Source organism: Canis aureus, chromosome 24 (assembly GCF_053574225.1).
Source record: "Canis aureus isolate CA01 chromosome 24, VMU_Caureus_v.1.0, whole genome shotgun sequence".
Lineage (NCBI taxonomy): Eukaryota > Metazoa > Chordata > Mammalia > Carnivora > Canidae > Canis > Canis aureus.
Window position 1 is genome coordinate 29,071,598 of NC_135634.1, and position 20,174 is coordinate 29,091,771.

Sequence of the window (20,174 nt, forward strand, 5' to 3'; positions counted from 1 at the left end):
ACCCAGGGACTTCAGGGAAATACTCAAGGTTCTAAAACAGAGGGTAAAATAAAAAGCTTCAGACAAGATGCAAAGAAGAGAAATAATAGTTCTATGTCCTCCAATTTAGAAATTAATCACACATTGGGGAAAATTTTTCTAAAAGGAAAATTGTTTTCTATCATTTTCTTTTAAAAGTCTATGTACATCACTCAAAATAAAAGAAATACACATAATGCTTTCTACATAATAGTGGAAGGAATTTGTCCCCAAAGATCTTTTCTTTGTATAAATGATGCCACCACAATTGATGCTTCAATAAAAATGAATATTTATGAAATGTAAAATGACTTGGGTTAACTTATTCCAATTTCACCCTCTAAATTTAGATTTTTTAAATCACGCCAAAATGTAGATTTTGATTACAAAAGCAAGTTGAGGAAGAAAAGGGACTTACTTGACAAGAAAAAGAGAGCAAAATTTAAAAAAGAAAAAGAACTTGAAATAGGGATGACAAAAGATGATAGAAAGGTGGTCAATTAAACTAAATACCACAGAAAGGGATCATCCTCATACCAGAGTTATTTAACTCAATAATGCAGTCACATTACAAGAATCAAGTTACAAGAAAGCATGAAGGAAAAGTCTCCCACTTGTGTGTCCCATCCATCTTCAGTTCACTGCACAGCCCTCTCGCCAGCTATTAGCTTCTTAGCCATCCTTTCAAAGTTTCTTTGTGCATACATCTTATTATTTTCCTCCCTGTTCACACAAAAATTAGCATACCATATAACACTGTTCTGACCTTGCTTTTTTCATGTAACACTATATCTTGGCAATCTCTCTATACCCATTCATATAGATTTTCCACGTTCTTTTTTACAGCTGCATATTCCATTGTGAGGACGAACCACAATTTATTTAACTAGCCCCTATTGATGGGCATTTGGGTTGTTTCCAATCTTTGGCTACTGCAAACAAAGCTGCAGTGAATAACCTGGTATAGTCATCATTTGGCATGCGTGCAAGTGTATCTGTAGGATAAATTCCCAGAATTGAATTCCTGGGTCAAAAGGTATATGCATTTAAATTTTTTATAGATATTGCCAAATTGCCTTCCATAAGAGTGGAGCCAATTTACACTCTCGCCAGCAATGTACAAGAGTGCCTTTTTCCTTAAGGATTTACCAACAGAGTGTACCATCAAAGTTCTGGAGTTTTGCCAATCTGAAAAATGAAAAATGGTGTTTGCATCCTCCTCATTATAAGTGAGGTTGAGCACCCCTTTATATAAGAGCCAATTGTACTTGCTTTTCTTTAAACTATCTGTTCATAACCTCTGCCTATTTTTCTAATGGATGTTGGTGTTTTCTTATTAATTTCTAGGAGCTTCTTATATATTAGGGAGAATAGTCCTTTACTTATAAGTTGCAAATACTTACCCCAGTCTGTCTTTTGAATTTGCTTACCGTAATTTTTGCCATGAGAAGACTTATCAATGTTTTAAGTCTTCTGATTTTCAAGTCAAAGTAGAAAGGCTTTCCTCATCCTAAGATTATAAAGGAATTCTCCCTTTCTCACACTTAAATTGTTTCATTTTTACATGTAACCAAATGGAAAAACAGCAAAGTACAGTAGTTAAGATCACAAACTCTAGAGCCCAACTGCCCACATTCATGTCCTAGCTCCACCACTTATTAGCTATATGACCTTGGATAAGTCACCTAACCCATATGGACCTAGCATCCACATCAACAAATGAGGTTAATAATAATTACTACCTTGCAAGGTCACTGTGAGGTTTAAATGTCTTAGTAAATGTAAAGTAATTACTAGAGTCCCTGACATACACTACACACTCAATAAGCATGAGCTATTATCATCAAACATCTGTTTGGGAACTTACCCTGGTTTACGATGTAGAGTACAGATCCAACTTTTTTTTTTCCATACAGCTATCCAGTTATCCCATAACCATTTATTACTGAATATTCCATCTTTTCCCCACTGATTCGAGGTATCACCTTTATGTTATACTACATTCCCATATATATTTAAGAATTTCTGATTTTTCTATTCTGTCCCATTGACCTGCCTATTAATGGACCAGTATCACACTAATTAAAAAAATTTTTAAAGATCTTTTTTATCTATATCTATTCATGAGAGACAGGGAGAGAGGCAGTAACACAGGCTGAGGGAGAAGTAGACTCTCTGTGGGGAGTCCAATGTGGGATTTGATCCTCAACCTCTAGGATCTTGCCCTGAGCCAAAGCAGATGCTCAACCACTGAGCCACCCAGGAGTCCCCACACTGATTAAATTATTAAGCTTCACTTTTATTATGTGGTAGGGCTAGCTGACCCTCTTTGCTCGTCTTTGGCAGTTACCATAACTCTTCCTGTTTATTTTTCCATATGAATTTTCTAATTAGTGTGTCTGGTTCTAGAATAAAACAAAAAAATTTAGTATTTTAATTAAAACCATGTTACCTTTATATAAACTTATAAGGAGAATATGATATATGTTTCCTGTTCAGTCTTCCTATCCAAGAACCTGGTATATCTCACCATTTGTGCAAGTCTTCTTGTGTGTCCTTCATAGTGTTTTAAAGTTTTCCTCACATAGGTCCTGCATATTTCTAGCCAAGTTTATTCATAAATTTTAATTTTTTTGGTTGCTGTTTTCTTCCATTATATTTCCTAACAAGTTGTTTTCATAGAGTAAAGCTACTGGTTGTTGTCAGGTAAGTACATTCCTATTAATTCTCTTGGATTTTCTAGGTATATAATCTCATGATCTGCAAACTAGTGGCAGTTTTACCTTCTCTTTTCCAATTTGTACATCTCTAATTGCCTTCTCCTATCTGACTACATTAGCTACCATTTACAAAACAATTTTAATAATGAATCACTTAGAGTAGGCCTAGTCATGCTTTGATCCACTTTAGGCAGCTTTGGAAGAGCTGCACATTAAAAAAGTTTGAAGGTTTGAATCTCACCTTCTTGCAAAGTAGAAATGTACTAGGCCACAGTTTATAAAAAGATGAAAATTTTCTCAACACCAAGAAAAAAAAAGCAATAATCCAATTTAAAATCAGGTACAAGACACAAATGGGCATTTCTCCAAAGAAGACATACAGATGGTCAACAGACACATGAAAAGATGTTCAACATCACTCATCATCAGGGAAACGCAAATCAAAACCACAATGAGATACCACCTCACATCTATTAGAATGGCTAAAATCAAAAACACAAGAAACAACAAGTGTTGGTGAATATGTGGAGAAAAAGGAACCCTCATGTGGGAATGCAAACTGGTATAGTCACTGTGGAAAACAGTCTGGAGAGTCCTCAAAAAATTAGAAATAAGGGCGTCTGGGTGGCTTAGTTGGTTAAGCATCCAACTCTTGATTTTGGCTTAGGTCATGATCTCAGGGTTGTGAGATCAAACCCAACTGGGCATGGAGTCTGCTTAAGATTCCCCTCTCCCTCTGTCCCTCCTACCCCCACCCTCTCTTAATGAAAAAAAAAAAAAAGAAATAGAATTACCATATGCTACTGGGTATTTACCTAAATTTTCTTTGGGTAATGAAACCACCAATTCAAGAACATATATATAGCACTATGTTTATTGCAGCATTATTTACAGTAGCCAAATTATGGTGGGTGGGAGGGATGGGTAAAATAGGTGAAGGGGATTAAGAATACACTTATCTTGATGAGCACTGAGAAATGTACAGAATTGTTGAATAACTATATTGTATACCTGAAACTAACCTATCCCTGTACACTGTATGTTAACTATACTAGAATTAAAATAAATTTCTTTTAAAATTTTTAATTAAATAAAAAATTTTAAGATAAAAATTTTCTTAAGAACACACAAAAGATTAAAGTTAAGATGATAACCCTTAACAACAGATACTTTTGTTAAAGTATCTGGTAATGGGGGATCCCTGGGTGGCTCAGCAGTTTAGCGCCTGCCTTTGACCCAGGGCGTGATCCTGGAGTCCCGGGATCGTGTCCCACAACAGGCTCCCTGCATAGAGCCTGCTTCTCCCTCTGCCTGTGTCTCTGCCTCTCTCTCTCTCTCTCTGTGTGTCTCTCATGAATGAATAAATAAAATCTTTAAAAAAATGTTTAAAAAAAAAGTATCTGGTAATGGGGTACAACTGCTACTAGAATGAGCAAAAGTAGGCCATCTCCACATTTTTTCTTGATTGGGACTTCAGTGGAAATTTCTGCGTTTCTTCATTAAGCATGATGTTGAGCTTCGGACAGAAACAGATTTATTATATCATGTTAAGGAAGTAGTCATCTCTAACTGTTATTATCCCCAATAGCTGTTAAACATAATCAAACAAGTTTTTAGCATCCAGAAGTCAGTTACACCATTTTTCTTCTTAGATCAATTAAATGATGAATTATAGTAATAGATTTCCTAATACTGACCAATCCTTGCATTCTGGGACTAAATCCCATTGCTGGATTCTGTTTACTCGTATTTATTTAGCAATTTTTCATCAGTATAAGTGAGACAGGTCTGTAGTTTTCTTTTTTGTGCAATTTTTATCAGATTTGGTTTCAATTTTACACTTGCTTCTTAAAAATAATTTGACAATTCTTTCAGTTTAAATAATATTGGAATTTTCTGCTCTTTAAATATTCAGTAGAAATCCCCTGTAAAATTGTCTAAACATGATGCTTGGAGAGGAGACAACTCATTGACCTCATTTCCTCTCTAAAAATCATTGTTTCCTAAACAGAATGGGATCTTTCTCATATCAGTACAGGTCAATTATATTTTCCTAAAAATTATCTATTCCATCCAAGTTTTCAAATTTATTTTCAAAGAGTTAAATAGTCTCTTACATTCTTTAAATGTTCTACTCCTCCTTCTCAGTTATTATTTTGTGTATTTGTACTTTCTTCCCTTTTTATCAGATAGCTACAGTTAATAAATAAAAACAATAAATTTTATTGTTATATTTCAATTCTCAAGGAGCCACCTTTTGGATTACTCATATTGTTCTACCATTTTTCTATTTGTATTTAAAGTTCTTAAAAGAGTACACTGTGAGCAGGTGTTCTACATCGCTTCCTCTCTCAAAAAAAAAAAAAAAAAAAGACCCACAGTAATACAATACAACCCACTATCTAAGAATATAAAGGCAAAATAGCAGAGCTTAAACATGAGCTGTCAATGTTATCCTGAATATCTCCAAATCCCAAACACCTGATCAAAAAAAGATTAGCAATATTTCCAAAACGCAAAAAAAAAAAAAGGGGGGGGGGGGCACACGAAATAAAAACTGAGCTTTTGCAGTAATTAATTCACTGGAAATAAGATTAGTTCTAACTATAATAAACTTACATTTTAACAACACAGAAGGCACTCTGAAGTTTTAATTATAAGCCTTTCACTTCCTGCCTATCTCTAGCAATTAATTGCCCACCAATTCAGTTCAACAAGCATGAATTCCACTTTTCCCCCCAGTCCCAAAGTTCTCTGAATACTGTTTAAAGCCAGGCACTGAAACAGAGAGAGACCACCTTCCACATATAAGATCGGGCAAACTGCTTGTGTGCCCTGCCAGCCAGTGCTGTCCAGACCCACCACTAACCTGAACAGTGTATGCTTCAAATGAGCCAGTCTAGTCCAAGTTTAGTTGTCAAACAATCACCCAAAATAGGACTATTCATCTTTTCATCCACTATAGGTAGCCTGAGAAAAATTAAACACTAAAAAAGTTTGAAGGATTCAATCTTACCCTCCTGTAAGTAGAAATCTACTACTAGGCCACAGTTTATAAAACGGTGTAAGTTTCCTTACAAATACAAAAAGAGGTAGGATTAAAGCTAAAATGTTAACTCTTCACACCAAAAGTATCTGGTAATAGAACACAAAGACAGAACCTAGTACTAGACTGAACCAAAGACACAAAACAGGCCTTATCGTGGAAAACCAAAAGGTGATGTTTTGTCACAGAACTTTTGAAAGTCAAGGTACAATTAACAACAGACACAGAGTAATAAAGAGAAGTAAAGGGCTGTTAGACTGGGGGTTGGGATAGAGATAAATTTGACTTTCAAAACAGTAAGTCCATAAGCTTCAAGCTTACAGCCACCAACACCTACCAAGGAGGTAATGCTGTCCACTTCTGGGACCAGTCAGAACCTTTAGCAACCTGTCAAGGCAGGAGTTGTACCATGAGTGTGATTGGAAAGGCCACAATCTAAAACTGAAATTATTTGGGGAGGAAAAGAGTTGCAACAGCTGAGCAATAAGGACATATGCACTGCATATGCATATGCATTGTAGGCTTGGCCCTACACCAAAAAAAAGCCGTTTACTGGTCCGGATACAGAGATGTACACATGGCTATATAAAAAGACAGAAGAACCTGGAAGAGAGCCAAACCCTGAGATTTTTTCCATTAGAGTTACTAGGTGGATGCGACAAATAAATCATTGGCTCGTTTCTGCCATGTTGCTTTATCTTTCATCAAAAATGTCATTTATGTATCAGGTAATTGATTGGGAAGACTTTAAGCAGAACTAAATTTTAGTTGAAGGTGATCTTGAACCAGTTTGCAAATCTGATTAAGATTTTTGTGTTCATTTGTTTGTTTTTTAGACGTCTAGGAGGTATATCAAAGAGACTGTAGTAGGAAAAGAGGAAGTTTAGTACAAGCTGGGGATGTTCACCATTGAAAAAGGATTGCCTTTAAATACCCATTTATGAACACTGGGTTGTAAAAAAGAATTTTTTTATTATTTTATTTATTTGACAGAGAGCACAAGCAGGAGGAGCAGGAGAGGGAGAAGCAGAGTCCCCAATGAGCAGGACCCTAGGATCACGACCTGAGCTGAAGGCAGAGTCAACAAACTGAGCTACCCAGGTGGCCCAAGAGAATTTATTTTTAAAATAAAGTTTAAAACTCATTCTCCGAATTTGAGTCAAAAATATAACAAACTTTGGGACGCCTGGGTTGCTCAGCAGTTGAGCATCTGCCTTTGGCTCAGGGCCTGATCCGGGTTGAGTCCCGCATCTGGGTCCCTGCATGAAGCCTGCTTCTCCCTCTACCCATGTCTCTGCCTCTCTCTCTCTCTCTCTCTCTCTGTGTGTGTGTGTATGTGTGTGTGTGTGTGTGTGTGTGTGTGTCTCATGAATAAATAAATAAATAAATCTTTTGGGGCAGCCCGGGTAGCTCAGCGGTTTAGCACAGCCTTCAGCCCAGGGCCTGATCCTGGAGACCCACATGGCTCCCTGCATGGAGCCTGTTTTTCTCCCTCTGCCTGTGTCTGTGCCTCCCTCTGTGTGTGTGTGTGTGTCTCTCATGAATGAATAAATAGAATCAATAAATAAGTAAATAAATAAATAAATATTTTTAAAAAATAAATAAAACAAACTTTTTGGGCTGATCATGAGTTGGGAGTTGAAGGGAGAGGAGCCGAGGAAGTAGAAGTGCTAACGCAGATGGAGAAACAAGTCACACCGCTTCAGTTTCCAAACTGCCCCAGGTCCAAAAAACCTCTACTTTTTCAAATCTCATGCTGATACTGAATATTGCGTGTGATGTGCACACCCGCATCATGGCCTCCTCAGTAATTCTTTAAGGAAAAGAGAAAGAATTCCTAGGAATTTTTAAGTAGGGGATTTATCGTGGCATTGAGCTATATGTACAAGACTAAGCACCATATAACCCTCTGGCAGCTCTGAGGCTGTGCTTTACAAACTATGGCGTGTATTAGAATCACCCAGTTGGGTTTGTTTAAAAACACTTCGAGAAGCCCTGCACCAAGGTAATGGTAATGGTCGCTTGGCTGGTGGACCTGGGCTGTCTTCGCTCTGCTACCGGTCTGCGACAGAAACTGACGTTTAAGCTTTATGAGAATAACTTTTAGGGTGATGGGCACCCAAAGCATGTGATCATTTTTCTGGCTTTTTTTTTTTTTTTTTTTTTTTACTGCACTTTCCAAAAGTAATCGTTATGAGATTAGAAAATCATTTTTAAGTTGGTAAAGCAGTGCTCTACAGCCGACCCCTCCGACTACTGATAGACACCGGCAGACCCGCGAGCGCGGGGTCAAGGGCAACTCCTGCCGGGGGGTCCGTGGAGGGTTAATGCGATCCTAAGGATAATTTTTGCAAACGGCACGGTGGACGGAGACACAACTTCAAAACTGCAGTGTTCATCGTTGTGCACCATCCCATTGCTCCCAGCAACACCACACAGCGGCAGCGTCGCCGCGAGGGCCCGGCATCCCAGCGGACCGCACACGACAGAAGTGTTCGGGGGGCGCAGAAGCCGGCGCGGAGCGCGCACACACCTGCGAGCAAGAGCGGGAGTCGGGTCTGCGCTTTTCCTACCCAAAGTTTGGAGCCGCCGGGGCACTTGCACTCTAGGTGAGCGACACCTACACACTAGATTCCGTCAGAGTGCTACGTGCAGCTTTAAGGAGTGAGAAGCCAAACAAAGGAAAAGCTGCGCCCCCCCCGCCCCCCCCCACGCGCCACCCCCTCCCCTCGCGGAGCCCCTCCGCGCCTGCGCAGACCCCAGCCGAACTCTCCGCCCGAGGCCCGCGCTCCGCTCTCCTCCGGGCGGGCGGGGGACGCGCAGCCGCCCGCGCCGACGCGCATGCGCCAGGCCGATGACCGCGCCTTCCGCGCGTGCCGGGGTCCTTACCCGCCACGGGGATCGGCTCCTTCCGGCCCGGCAGGGCCTCCTGGGGGCTGACGAGCTTAGAGGCGGAGTCGCCCATTCTCGGGCCCGGAAAGAGCCTGTGGAAGAGCTGGCTCGCCTTCCGGGTGGCTGAGAGCATGGGCGGGCCGCCGGCCGAGGGTCCGCCGAGCCGCACGGCGGGGTCGAGGGCTGAGCGGGCGCCCGGCGGCGGGACCGGCGTGCACTGGGCGGCGCTGCGGCTGCGGGTCCGCGGAGGCCGAGTGCGCTGCGGGACGCGGCAGCTGCTGCCCCGGAATAGAGACCTAAGGCTCGGGCCCGAGCGGCAGGAACGGAGGGCGTGTTCTCGCGGGGAGGGGGGGGGGGGGCGGGACCCGGGGGGGGGGTGCCCGGCCCTGGGTACTTCCATCAATCAGCAAGTACTTCTGGGCCGGCTTCAGTACAAAGTTCCCCGGCGGAGGACCTGGGCTAACTGCGGCAACCAAGTACGTGGAGCGGCAGAGGCCAAAAGTTGATCATACCGCCCAGCCTTCGATTTTACAGTTTGTTGCCTCCTTAAGAGCCTTAGCGCTTGCTCAGGGTGCCCAATAAGGTAGAAGACCACCTGCTCTACAGGCAACTGGAATGTGTTGGGTTTTTTTGTTTTTTGTGTCCCACTCGAAGCCATTATAGCGATAAATTATCCAACAGTTGAGTATCCCAAATAAAAACAAGCACAACTTTTTCAAAAAGCTCAAAAACAGGGAAGATAACTCAAAATGATGTTTTCGGTACACGCACACGTACGTACACGCTAATAAACCCATTTTGCAGGGAGGAAAACAGAGAAGGCCTTGATGCCACCGTTAACGCAGCCTCTAGGAAGTTTTTTTTTTTTTTAATGAGAGAGAGAGAGAGAGAGAGAGGCAGAGGGAGAAGCAGGCTCCACGCACCACACCGGGAGCCCAACGTGGGACTCGATCCCGGGTCTCCAGGATCGCGCCCTGGGCCAAAGGCAGGCGCCAAGCCGCTGCGCCACCCAGGGATCCCCGGCCTCTAGGAATTTAATGGTGCTGTTGAATCAGTCGTTTTCTCAAATCGTGGGAGATGACATTTGTTCCTGTGACAAAATTTCGACCCAATACAGTAAGGTGGGTAGAGCCAGATGGGTGGTGACTTGGGAGTTCCATGTGTGAAATTTTGGTTTCGCGCAAATGTTCCCCCGGAATGGGCAAATAGTCTCATGAGGGAAGGAACTTCAGATGAGCACCCCCAGATATGAGAGTTTGACCCAACTGAGTTACCCTTTTGTTTTAATGTGGTCTGGACTACAATAGAAGGACAGAGGACTGGCCCTGCTGTACTGTAGAATATGGTCAGACATGTTAACACTAAGCTTAAAGTTTTTATTTTGTAATTTTAGATTTCCTCTGGCAGTTTTTACTTTTGTTTTTGCTATGAGATCATACGAAGGAGTTTCTACAGGCCTCTCTAAAAACACCCCCAAGGTGTCCCTTCTCCGCTTGGTCGCTGAAAAAATAAGATCACTTTTCCATCAGAGTGTATATTCTGTGTGTGTGTGTGTGTTTTAATTATTGCCTTTTCGTACATATTGATTTTCTATGTTTTGTGGTTGGTTATATGAAATTAAACATGTCAGAAATAACAGGAACTAAGAACTGAAGGATTTTTCATGTCACAAGGTACTCATAAAAAAACTAAGTGAAAAAGCACAACAGAGGAACAGTATGTGTATATATACTGTGTAGTATATACAAAAATGCATGTATTGCCACTTGTACACCCACTGAAGAAAGACTAGAAAAAAAATTAAAATAATGGTTGTAGTTTTTTGTTCAAGGTAATGGTCTTCACTTTCTTATTTTGTTTTAGATTTTCACTTTCTTAAAATGTTCTACATTGTTACAGTGTTCTCAAGTGTTCCAATGCCTATGTTACTTACTTAAAAAAAAAAAAAAACTTTTAAAAGAAGAGTACCTTGATTTATTTCAAAGCTCCCCGCCCCACCCCACCCCCCATAAAGCAGGAGTTTCTTACCTCTTTTACCAGAATAGTTGCAAGACAAGTTGCGCTAAGGTAGGTAGGTTGGTTGGTTGGTTGAAAGGGAAAATTAAATATTCCAGCCTTCAATGATGCCATTTTCACCACCAGGGCTTCCTTTTCTTGAGACTCTCCTAATCCCTTCTGAGCTCCACACTGAGAGTCTTTTTTTTTTGTCCATATTTCCCAGTAGGCACACACTGCTCTGATTTGTTATTTTTGTGATTGTGCACTGGTTTTAAACAAATTCTAACAATGTATGTTGTTTAGGAGGCAGTCTAAGCATCCTCTTAGATATGAAAAAGACCCAAAATACAGCAGTTTAAACAAAATAGAAGTTCATTTCTCTTTTACATACAATCTAAAAGTAGGTAGTTAAATGCTGACAGGACCATGTCTTTCCTTCCATAATATCTCATACTGAATTGGCTTACATTAAGTGTCCAGTGGTCACTATTGGCTTAATTGAGCCAAAACCCTGACTTAGATTAGCAAAAGTTTCTTTTCCATTTGTTCAAGAATGACTCTCCCTTGGCTTAGAGACAAGAATACTATTTGGAATATTATATTCCAAATTTAGGCCTAGGTTTTAGTTGGGATACAGATTAGCTTGCCTTAACAGAGACCCAAAGATACTATATATGAAACAAGATACTTTTTTTTTAATTGAAGCATAATTGACATACAATGTTACATGAGTTTCAGACCTACCAGTTAACAAATCTAGTTATGCTCACAAGTGTACCACCATCTGTCACCTGTAATACTATTACAGTACCATTGACTATATTCTCCATGTTATGTCTTTTATCCTTATGACTTATTCATTCCATCCCTAGAAGTCTGTGCCTTCCACTCCCCCTCACCCATTTTGCCCATCACCCACCTTTCTCCTCTCACAACCATCAGTTTTTATGCATTTATGCATATCTGAAACAAGATAGTTTTGTTTTTTTCTGGTCCAGAGGTAAGTGGTTCAAGACTGGTAGGTCCAGAGGTAAGTGGTTCTATCCTTATACATAACCTCCATCCCAGAACCTGCCATCACATCTGTATCTTAGCCCAGCAAAATGGTAGAAAGGGAAGAGGTATACATCTCAGTGCTCCTGCCCCTATACATCTCAGTGCTCAGCCCCTTCCCTTTCTCAGTGCTCCTGAGATGTATAGCACTATTCATTCCATTGACCTGATTAGAGGCATAACCGCATCTAACTAGAAGGTGGGAGATAAAGTTCTCTAGCTGGACAACCACGTTTCCAGCTAATACTCAACAGTTCTAGTAATAAAAGGAGATGAGAATGTACATTGGTGGACAACTCTGTCACAGTCCACTCCTCTGATCCCCCAGATTTTTATATATGCCCATCTTCTAACAGAACATACCCTATTCCAAAGGAAGAAGCACTAAATTTCTAAGTAGTTATTGTAGCTGGCTCTTACATCCATGGTTTGAAGATGTGCAGTCCTTTACAAGTCTGGATATAGTTCTTCATGACACAGTGACCTACTAAGAAAAGATGAGGTATGTGCTCTCCTCTCCCACATACCTGGTGAGGTAGAAATTTGAAAAATTATTTGGAAAAAGAATGGGGGGAAAGTAGTCACTGGTCCAAAGCCTAGCAAAATGTTGCAAAAGAGAAACTTTACAGATTACCCAAGTGGTGAAGTAAATTCTTGGTTAGACCCCATTTCTGCTTTCCAGAAGGAATTCATCTGCTTGCTGCATTTGAAGTTACTGGCTTTACCCTCTGGAAGGTTCTTCTCCATGATCCTCCATAATTGTATCTGAAGAGTATGTTAATAAGCATGCCTTCCTGGAAGGCTGCACATCTTTTTGTTCCCAGTTTCTTACTGGTGCAGCTTCAAGGAACTATGCATTACTTCAGGGTCAAATGCATAGAGGTATCAGCAAGCTAGACTTGTAGTTTTTTGTCAATTCCACTTGGAAAGAAACTGGAAATATTTCTGGTTTATTCGTTCTTTTACAATTCCTTGTACAAATAACCACAGCTAAAGACCTCAACTAGTCATATTTCTTATGCCTAATTACTCTTCATTTTTATGTACTAGGCTCTGTTTGTCCCATCTATCCTGTATCTATTAACTTAATTACAGTGCCCTTGCAGCCAGCAAAAACAGCAGGTTTGGTTGGAAAGGCATTCCCCTTAATATGATCTTCACTGCTTGCCTTCCATACTTGGCTTCCATCATCTGGCAGACTACACTTTGCTAATGGCCTTTGAGAAGGGCTTTGGGTTGCAGTTTTATCTTCTGCTATTGGGAGTATAATGACTTTTGGCTTATCAAAATTAGAAGGCCCTAAATAACCACCCTCAATCAGTTTGTATTGCAGACTGCAGGCAGAGAACTCCAATCTTAGCTGAGCTTTATTTCCCTTCATCTTTTAAAATGACTAGCTTCTACCTGAGTTCATCTTTAGCAAAAGACTTTGCTGAAGGAGCAGGCAACAGCAATACTCTCATTGGTCAGAGAATCATCCTTCTGACAATTTTCCCTATAGTTACAAATTTAAAGAGCATGTGTTTAGCCTTCCAAGGTATTGAGTTAGCAATTTTATCAAATGTTTTATGCCAGCCTAAGAAGGATCACCAGCTTTTCAGCCTGTATTATCTGTGTCCTTGTCTGCTGCCTGCTGTTAAACAAATGCCATATAGTTTAGGTTAATATCATTAAATCTACAGAAAAATTGCTGGAATTAATATGTTGGTTTAGCAACACTTTAGGATACTAGACCTATATACAAACATTTATTGTGCTAATATATATGAGAGAAAAAATGGAAATTGAAGTTTTAAAAACATCATTTAAAATAGCATCCAAGGGCAGCCCGGGTGGCTCAGCGGTTTGGCGCTGCCTTTGGCCCAGGACGTGATCCTGAAGACCCGGAATCGAGTCCCACATCAGGCTCCCTGCATGGAGCCTGCTTCTCCTTCTGACTCTCTCTCTCTCATTCCCTCTCTCTCTCTCTCTGTGTCTGTGTGTGTGTGTGCATGCGTGTGCCTCTCATGAATAAATAAATAAAATTTTAAAAAAATAAAATAAAATACCATCCAAAAAAATATTAAGTATTTAGAGATAAACCTAACTAAAGATGTGTTAGACCTGTACATCAAAACCCACAAAACAATGCTAAGAGAAATCTTAAAAGATCTAAATAAATGCAGAGATATACCATGTTCATGGATCAGAAGGCTCAGCATCTAAATATTGTTAAAATGCATTTCTCCCAAAATTGATGCATAGTTTTGATGAAACCCTGATGAAAATCTCACAGATATTTTCCTAGCAATTGCCAAGCTGATTATAAAACTCAAGTGCAAATGCAAAGGACCTAGAGTAGCCAAAAACTGAGGAGTCCACCTCCAGGCCAAAATCCTACATGTCATCTTTTAGGCCCAATCATAAGCAATTACAAAAGCTTTTCCCAAAGGGTCTCATAAGGGAAAGCTGCCCTCCTCACACTTGGTGCTATTAGGAGTATAGCACAGGCAATTAATGAACTGCAGTCTCATGGAGGGAATTGCAATCAGACTTAGGCCTCACCCTACAAAAGCCATAGTCATAATCATATCTGCATTTCTAGCTCAGCCATCTCCATTTGAAAGCCTTTTTGAGAGGTTTCTTCCTCTCCACACCCTACCCACCCTCCATATAAAAGGAAACTTTTGTTCAGTGCTCTTCAGCAGAAAGACAATTTCCCCCACTTGTCCTGCATGTCATCTCACTGACCCTTGTACCCAATGTTATTCCATGGGGGAAAAAATGGAACAGGAGCCAGCATTTTCCATTTTGGCCTCTTACCTACAGTATTACAGTAAATGAATAAAGATTTGATTGTTACTTTCAATTTTGTTTGCTATCCTAATTGACCATCCCAACACCTGACAGGCACAAAAAATATGAAAAAGAACAAAGCTAGAAGACTTTCACTACCTGAGTTGAAGACTTATTACAAGCTACAATAGCCAGGAAAGTGTGATATTGGCCACAAGAGGCAAATCAATTAATAGAACAAAACAGAGAGTCTCAAAATAAATGTACATATATATATTAGATTAATTTTCAGTCAAGGTGCAAAGGTTGTGACTTCTGAATGTTTAAAAGAAAACATAGAAGAAAACCTTTATGACCTTAGAGTAGGCAAAATTTCTTAGATATGACACAAAATGTGTGCTTCATAAAAAGAAAACTGATCAATTACATTTTTATCAAAACTAAGAACTCTGTTCTTCACAAGATACTCTTAAGGGAATAAAAATATAGCTCCAGGTGGCCAGAAAATATTTACAAATCATATATATATGATAAATATATATATATTTAATATATATTTGTAAATATATATATATATCCTTCAATATATAACTCTCAAAATTTAATAATAAGAAATAGCACATTTTAAATGAGCAAAAACAGACACTTCAAGTAAGATAAATGGATTGCAAACATGCACATTTAAAAAAAACTCAGCAACATTAGTCATTAGGGAAATGCAAATAAAAACCACAATAAAATGCCACTACACACTCACCAGAATGGTTATAGTTTAAAAAGACTGACCAGGGCAGCCTCGGTGGCTTAGTGTTTTAGCGCTGCTGTGAACCAGGGGTGTGATCCTGGGGACCAGGGATCAAGTCCCACATCGGGCTCCCTGCATGGAGCCTGCTTCTCCCTCTGCCTGTGTCTCTGCCTCTCTCCCTCTCCCTCTCCCTCTCTCTGTCTCTCATGAATAAATAAAATATTTTTTAATTAAAAAAATAAAATAAAAGACTGACCATATCAAGTGTTGATGAGGATGTGGAGGAACTGGAACTCTCATACACTGTGGTAATGATCCAAAATTATATAATCACTTTGGAAAACAGTTTATCAGTTTCTTAAGTTGTTAACCCCTCACCCGCCATATGATCCAACTATTTCATATAAAAGCATGGGTCCCATTCGGCAGCGACCACTGCGCAGGCCGCATCACTCCTCTCTCCAGCTCACTCGTGTGCCTCACTCTGCTTCCTCTGCAACAATGTCTGACAAACCCGATATGGCTGGGATTGAGAAATTCCATAAGTCGAAATTGAAGAAGACAGAAACGCAAGAGAAAAATTCACTGCCTTCAAAAGAAACAATTGAACAGGAGAAGCAAGCAGGTGAATGGTAATGAGGCATGTGCTGCCAATATGCACTGTACATTCTACAAGCACTGCCTTCTCTTTTTTTTTTAATTGGAGTTCAATTTGCCAACATCAAGCACTGCCTTCTTATTTTACTTTTTAGCTGTTTAACATTGTAAGATGCAAAGGGATTGGATCAAGTTTAAATGGCTGTGCTGCCCCTTTTTACATCAAAGAACTGAGAACTACTGACAACGAAGGCTCCTCCCTTTCCCATCTGCTTGTCGGACTGGCAGGGAAGGAAAATAACTTGCATGTTGGTGAAGGAAGAAGCTGGGTGGCAGGACAGTGAGATCTAGAGTAAAAACCAAGCTGGCCCAAGGTGTCCTGCAGGCTGTTAAAATGCAGTTTAATCAGAGTGCCATTTTTTGATTCAAGTGATTTTAATTATTGGAATGCACAATTTTTTGAATATGCAAATAAAGTTTTTAAACCTGAAAAAAAAAGAAAGCATGTGTGCATATAGTCTTATAGCAGTCTTATTGTAATAGGCAAACACTGGAAACAACCCAAATGACCATCAACAGGTGAATGGGTAAACCAATTGTGGTATATCCTTACAGTGGAATGCTACTCATCAATAAAAGGGAATGAATGAACAACTGATACCGTCAACAACACGGAAAATTTCAATATACTAAGTGAAAAGAATCAAACTAAAAAAGGGGGGGGGAAGAGTAAAAATTGTATGATTCCAATTATTTAAAATCCGAGAAAATGCAAACTAATCTGTAGTAACAGAAAGCAGATCTGTGGTTGCTTGAGAATGCAGGTAAGGGATGGGAGGTGGGATAAAAAGGCTTACAGGAAAATATTGAGGACTATGGATATATTCATTAGCTTGATTGTGGTGATGGTTTCACAACTGTATCTTTATTTCAAAAACTGTTAAATTGAACTTTAAAAATTTTGTAAAGTGTGTTTCTGCTATGTGGGCAGAGTGAATACATTAATATTTAAGCCCAGATCCACCTACATAACTGCCTCTTGCTCTTCAGAAAGCAGACCCAGAAGTCACGAGATGCAGGCCAGTCAAGTTTTGTTAAAGAGAGTGTTGGAGATCAGGAGCATGGACTGTGATTAAGAGTCCACTGTGATAGACAGGAAACCAGAGTGAGTAATATAGAGTAATCTGAGGGCTCTCGAACCCTCCTACACAACTTTACTCATTCTGTTTATACTGACTACAATCCCTGCCTGATTCTCTCTGGTTTTCTGATTTTATTCTTCACCATTCAACTCAAGACTGATTTTCTCTGTGAACCTTCTCTGATTGCACAAGGAGACAGTGATTATTCATTCAGTCTGGGTTCTCCCATAAAACTCACTATTTATATCATTCAGGTAGCACATTGCATGTACTTAATAATTATGGAAAAGATATATAAGTTACTGTGAAGGTACATGTGAAACATGTACATAAATTCTTTTTTCTTCTGCCTCTAAAAAGTGAACTAATTCCCCTCTTTTTACATTCTGGTTGAACTTAGTGTTTGCTTCAAATGGATAGAATAAGACAGAAGTGATGATGCATGTAACTTCTGAGACTAAATCATAAAAGGCAGCACAGCTTCCTTCTTGCTCACTTTTGGATCACTCCCTATAGGGGAAGCCAGCTGTCATATAATGAAGATCTTTAATCAGCTCTATGAAGAAGTTCACCTGGTGAATTGAGTTCTTCTACCAACAGCAGGTGAGTAAGCAATCTTAGAATCAAATTCTTCAGCCCTGGTCAAGCTTTCAGATGACATCTTGTCTGCAACCTCATAAGAGACCTGAGCCAGAACCACCCAGCTAACATGCCTCAGGTCAAATTCCTGACCCACAAAGGCCATAAGATGAAAAATACGTGTTTGGTTTTTTTTAAAACTGTTTTTTAAAGTCATGGTGAGATAAAGAGACAATATTCTTGAAAACCAGGCTTATCATAATTACAAGGCTTTTCTTGGGCACCTCCGTGGCTCAGTGGTTGACTGCCTTCTGCTCAGATTGTGATCCCGGGGTCCTGGGATCAAGTCTGGCAAGGGCCTTCGGCAGGGAGCCTGCTTCTCCCTCTGCCTGTGTCTCTGCTGCTCTCTGTGTGTCTCTCATGAATGGATAAATAAAATCTTTTTTAAAAAATAAAGAGCTTTTCTTAACTGATTTTACATAATAATAACCAAAGTATACAGGACTGGTCATAAAATAAACCTTAGGGGCACCCGGATGGCTCAGATGATTGGGTGTCTGCCTTCAGCTTAAGTCATGATCTCAGGATCCTGGGATCAAACCTCACATCTAGCTCCCAGCTCAGTGGGGAGCCTGTTCTCCCTCTGCCTCTCCCGTGCTCATAATTAATTTTTTAAAAAATTGAAAGTCGTGGTCTAGAGAGACTATAAATCTCTCAGAAGAGTCTTGCATTTGGCAAGGCTTACAATGTGGTATGCATGCAAAGTTGGAGCAACGGAGCTGAAGGCAGCCTCACAGGATCCTACACAACTGTTTTGACTATGGAAAAGCAGGAGAGCACTCCCAGGTCTCCCAAAAGGGTTAGGGATATGGAAGGACTAACAGAACCAATGACCCCAACAAAGCCTGGAGCTGGAGCAAGGAGACCCAAGCCCTGAGGCCTTGTGACGAGATGCAAAAACAAAGTCCTCACAAACAGGAGCCAGCACGATATCCAAAGGATGGAGCAAAAGTTGCTCTGTGTCAGCAGTGTAGGAACTCAGTGGCCAGGAGTCCTCAGTATATCTGCACACCAGTGCAGACATACTGAGGACAGAGGCCAAAGCTGAGAGTCATCTCAACAGGAGGCCATTAGACCAGGAGGACATATAATTTCTCCCAGTACCCAGATGCCATCTTGAAAAGGAGAAAGGTATAAGAAAAACCCTGGAGAGAATCCCAAAGAACTGAGCAGTTACCCAAATAGGCAATTTAAAACTAAAAGCCACAAAAAAAGACACTTTTATTTGGCAAGATCAAGTGTTTTTCTCCATCATTAGGAATGATGAGAGAGCAAGATGAAATCAGTTCTAGAAAACAGGACAATTAACATTTCTCTTACATCTGAGCTATGTTGTTTAAATTTTGCTGTCATTACATGTGATCTATCAAAGCATAGATACCTTCTGTTAAAAAAAAAAAAAAAAGATACCTTCTGTAGAAGAGGTATTTACCCTGGCTAAAAGTAAGGGATATTCTCTATTTCTTAGGATATCTTGCAAACAAATGAAGTATTGTATGGTAACAGTCTATAATAAAAGGGCAGAATTAGAGGGAAAAAAGCCAATGTAATAATTTTTTCATAATACTAAATATATTCAAGTTAAAAAGTTATCTTTTGTTCTAAAATAATACACTTATGACTTTTCTGGTGTTAGAACATCCTTCCTTCACACATTGTGATGAGAGAGCAGTTGTTCTTTTATGACCCTTATTTGGCAAAGTTGAAAATGGACAATGTATGCTGGCTTCCAAAATGTTTGGTCCAATTTTACTGGTGCTTGAAATGCATGTGTGGAACTCACTGAGGTAATGTGTGTGATGGCCCCGGCACGGAATAGGATTCCATCAACACAAGCTCCCTTCCTCCCTCATCCAGTCATTACCATCCAACCTCCCAACCCCATCCTGTTTCTTAACAAGGAGCTGTTGCTCTTTTTCCCACAGGCTCTGTCTCATTCTCCTTCTCAGCTTTCCTAACTGCACACTATTTTAAGCCACCTTTCCCCAGGTGGACTAGAAATGATATAAAAGATTTGATTAAGGGATGAGAGAGAAGTCCAAGTGTCCCTTCCCATCCTCCTACCCTTGCATGAATGTGGGGATGAAATCCAAGAAACATCCACATGGATGAAGAAGAATCTGAGAATTTGGGGACTAGTGTTCAACAAAGAAGAGGGCAAGAAAAAGACCTGTCCAGAGGATTATATAAAATTGTGTCACTACTAAATTTCTAAGGGCTATCATATTACATTGTATACATCACTGACAAAATGAGCCTAATTACATAGGCAACTTTTTTTATAATTTTAGAAACTTCAGTGTCAAGTTATTTTGTCAATTAATTTTCTTTTATAAACCATCTATGCGCCAGGGATACTAAAAACAAAAACACAATCAGAAAGAAAAACATACTCCCTGAAAAGTCAGGTAATACATAAAGACATTTCATTTAGTAAGAATTGGGAAATCAAAAAAAAAAAAAAAAAAAAGAATTGGGAAATCAATCATTATGTAAGGAAGATGTATGCCATTAACTAAATTATAGAGAACATACCTGCTTCTCGGTTA

At 39.9% G+C, this 20,174-nt stretch overlaps 2 protein-coding genes and 1 long non-coding RNA gene across 6 annotated transcripts in view; 2 read left to right on the forward strand and 1 right to left on the reverse strand.

The window, feature by feature from the left end:
- Window positions 1–8,918, reverse strand: part of MSRA (methionine sulfoxide reductase A) — a 427,028-nt gene extending 418,110 nt beyond the window's left edge. Inside the window, exon 1 of one of the 4 annotated variants that reach the window (XM_077868666.1) lies at window positions 8,674–8,918. In XM_077868666.1, coding sequence (XP_077724792.1) covers window positions 8,674–8,809 — 136 coding nt within the window. In that variant the 5' untranslated portion in view covers window positions 8,810–8,918. The remainder of the gene's footprint in view (window positions 1–8,673) is intronic. The other 3 variants (XM_077868665.1, XM_077868664.1, XM_077868663.1) reach the window with 3 other exon arrangements.
- Window positions 7,826–20,174, forward strand: part of LOC144295960 (uncharacterized) — a 32,092-nt gene continuing 19,743 nt past the window's right edge. The window contains exons 1-2 of the long non-coding RNA XR_013363112.1: window positions 7,826–8,393; window positions 17,503–17,589. This is a non-coding gene — a long non-coding RNA (uncharacterized LOC144295960). The remainder of the gene's footprint in view (window positions 8,394–17,502; window positions 17,590–20,174) is intronic.
- LOC144296499 (thymosin beta-4-like) lies at window positions 15,706–16,324 on the forward strand. Its single transcript, XM_077869658.1, has one exon. It carries the CDS (start codon window positions 15,749–15,751, stop codon window positions 15,881–15,883), a length of 135 nt encoding a protein of 44 aa, XP_077725784.1. The 5' UTR covers window positions 15,706–15,748; the 3' UTR covers window positions 15,884–16,324.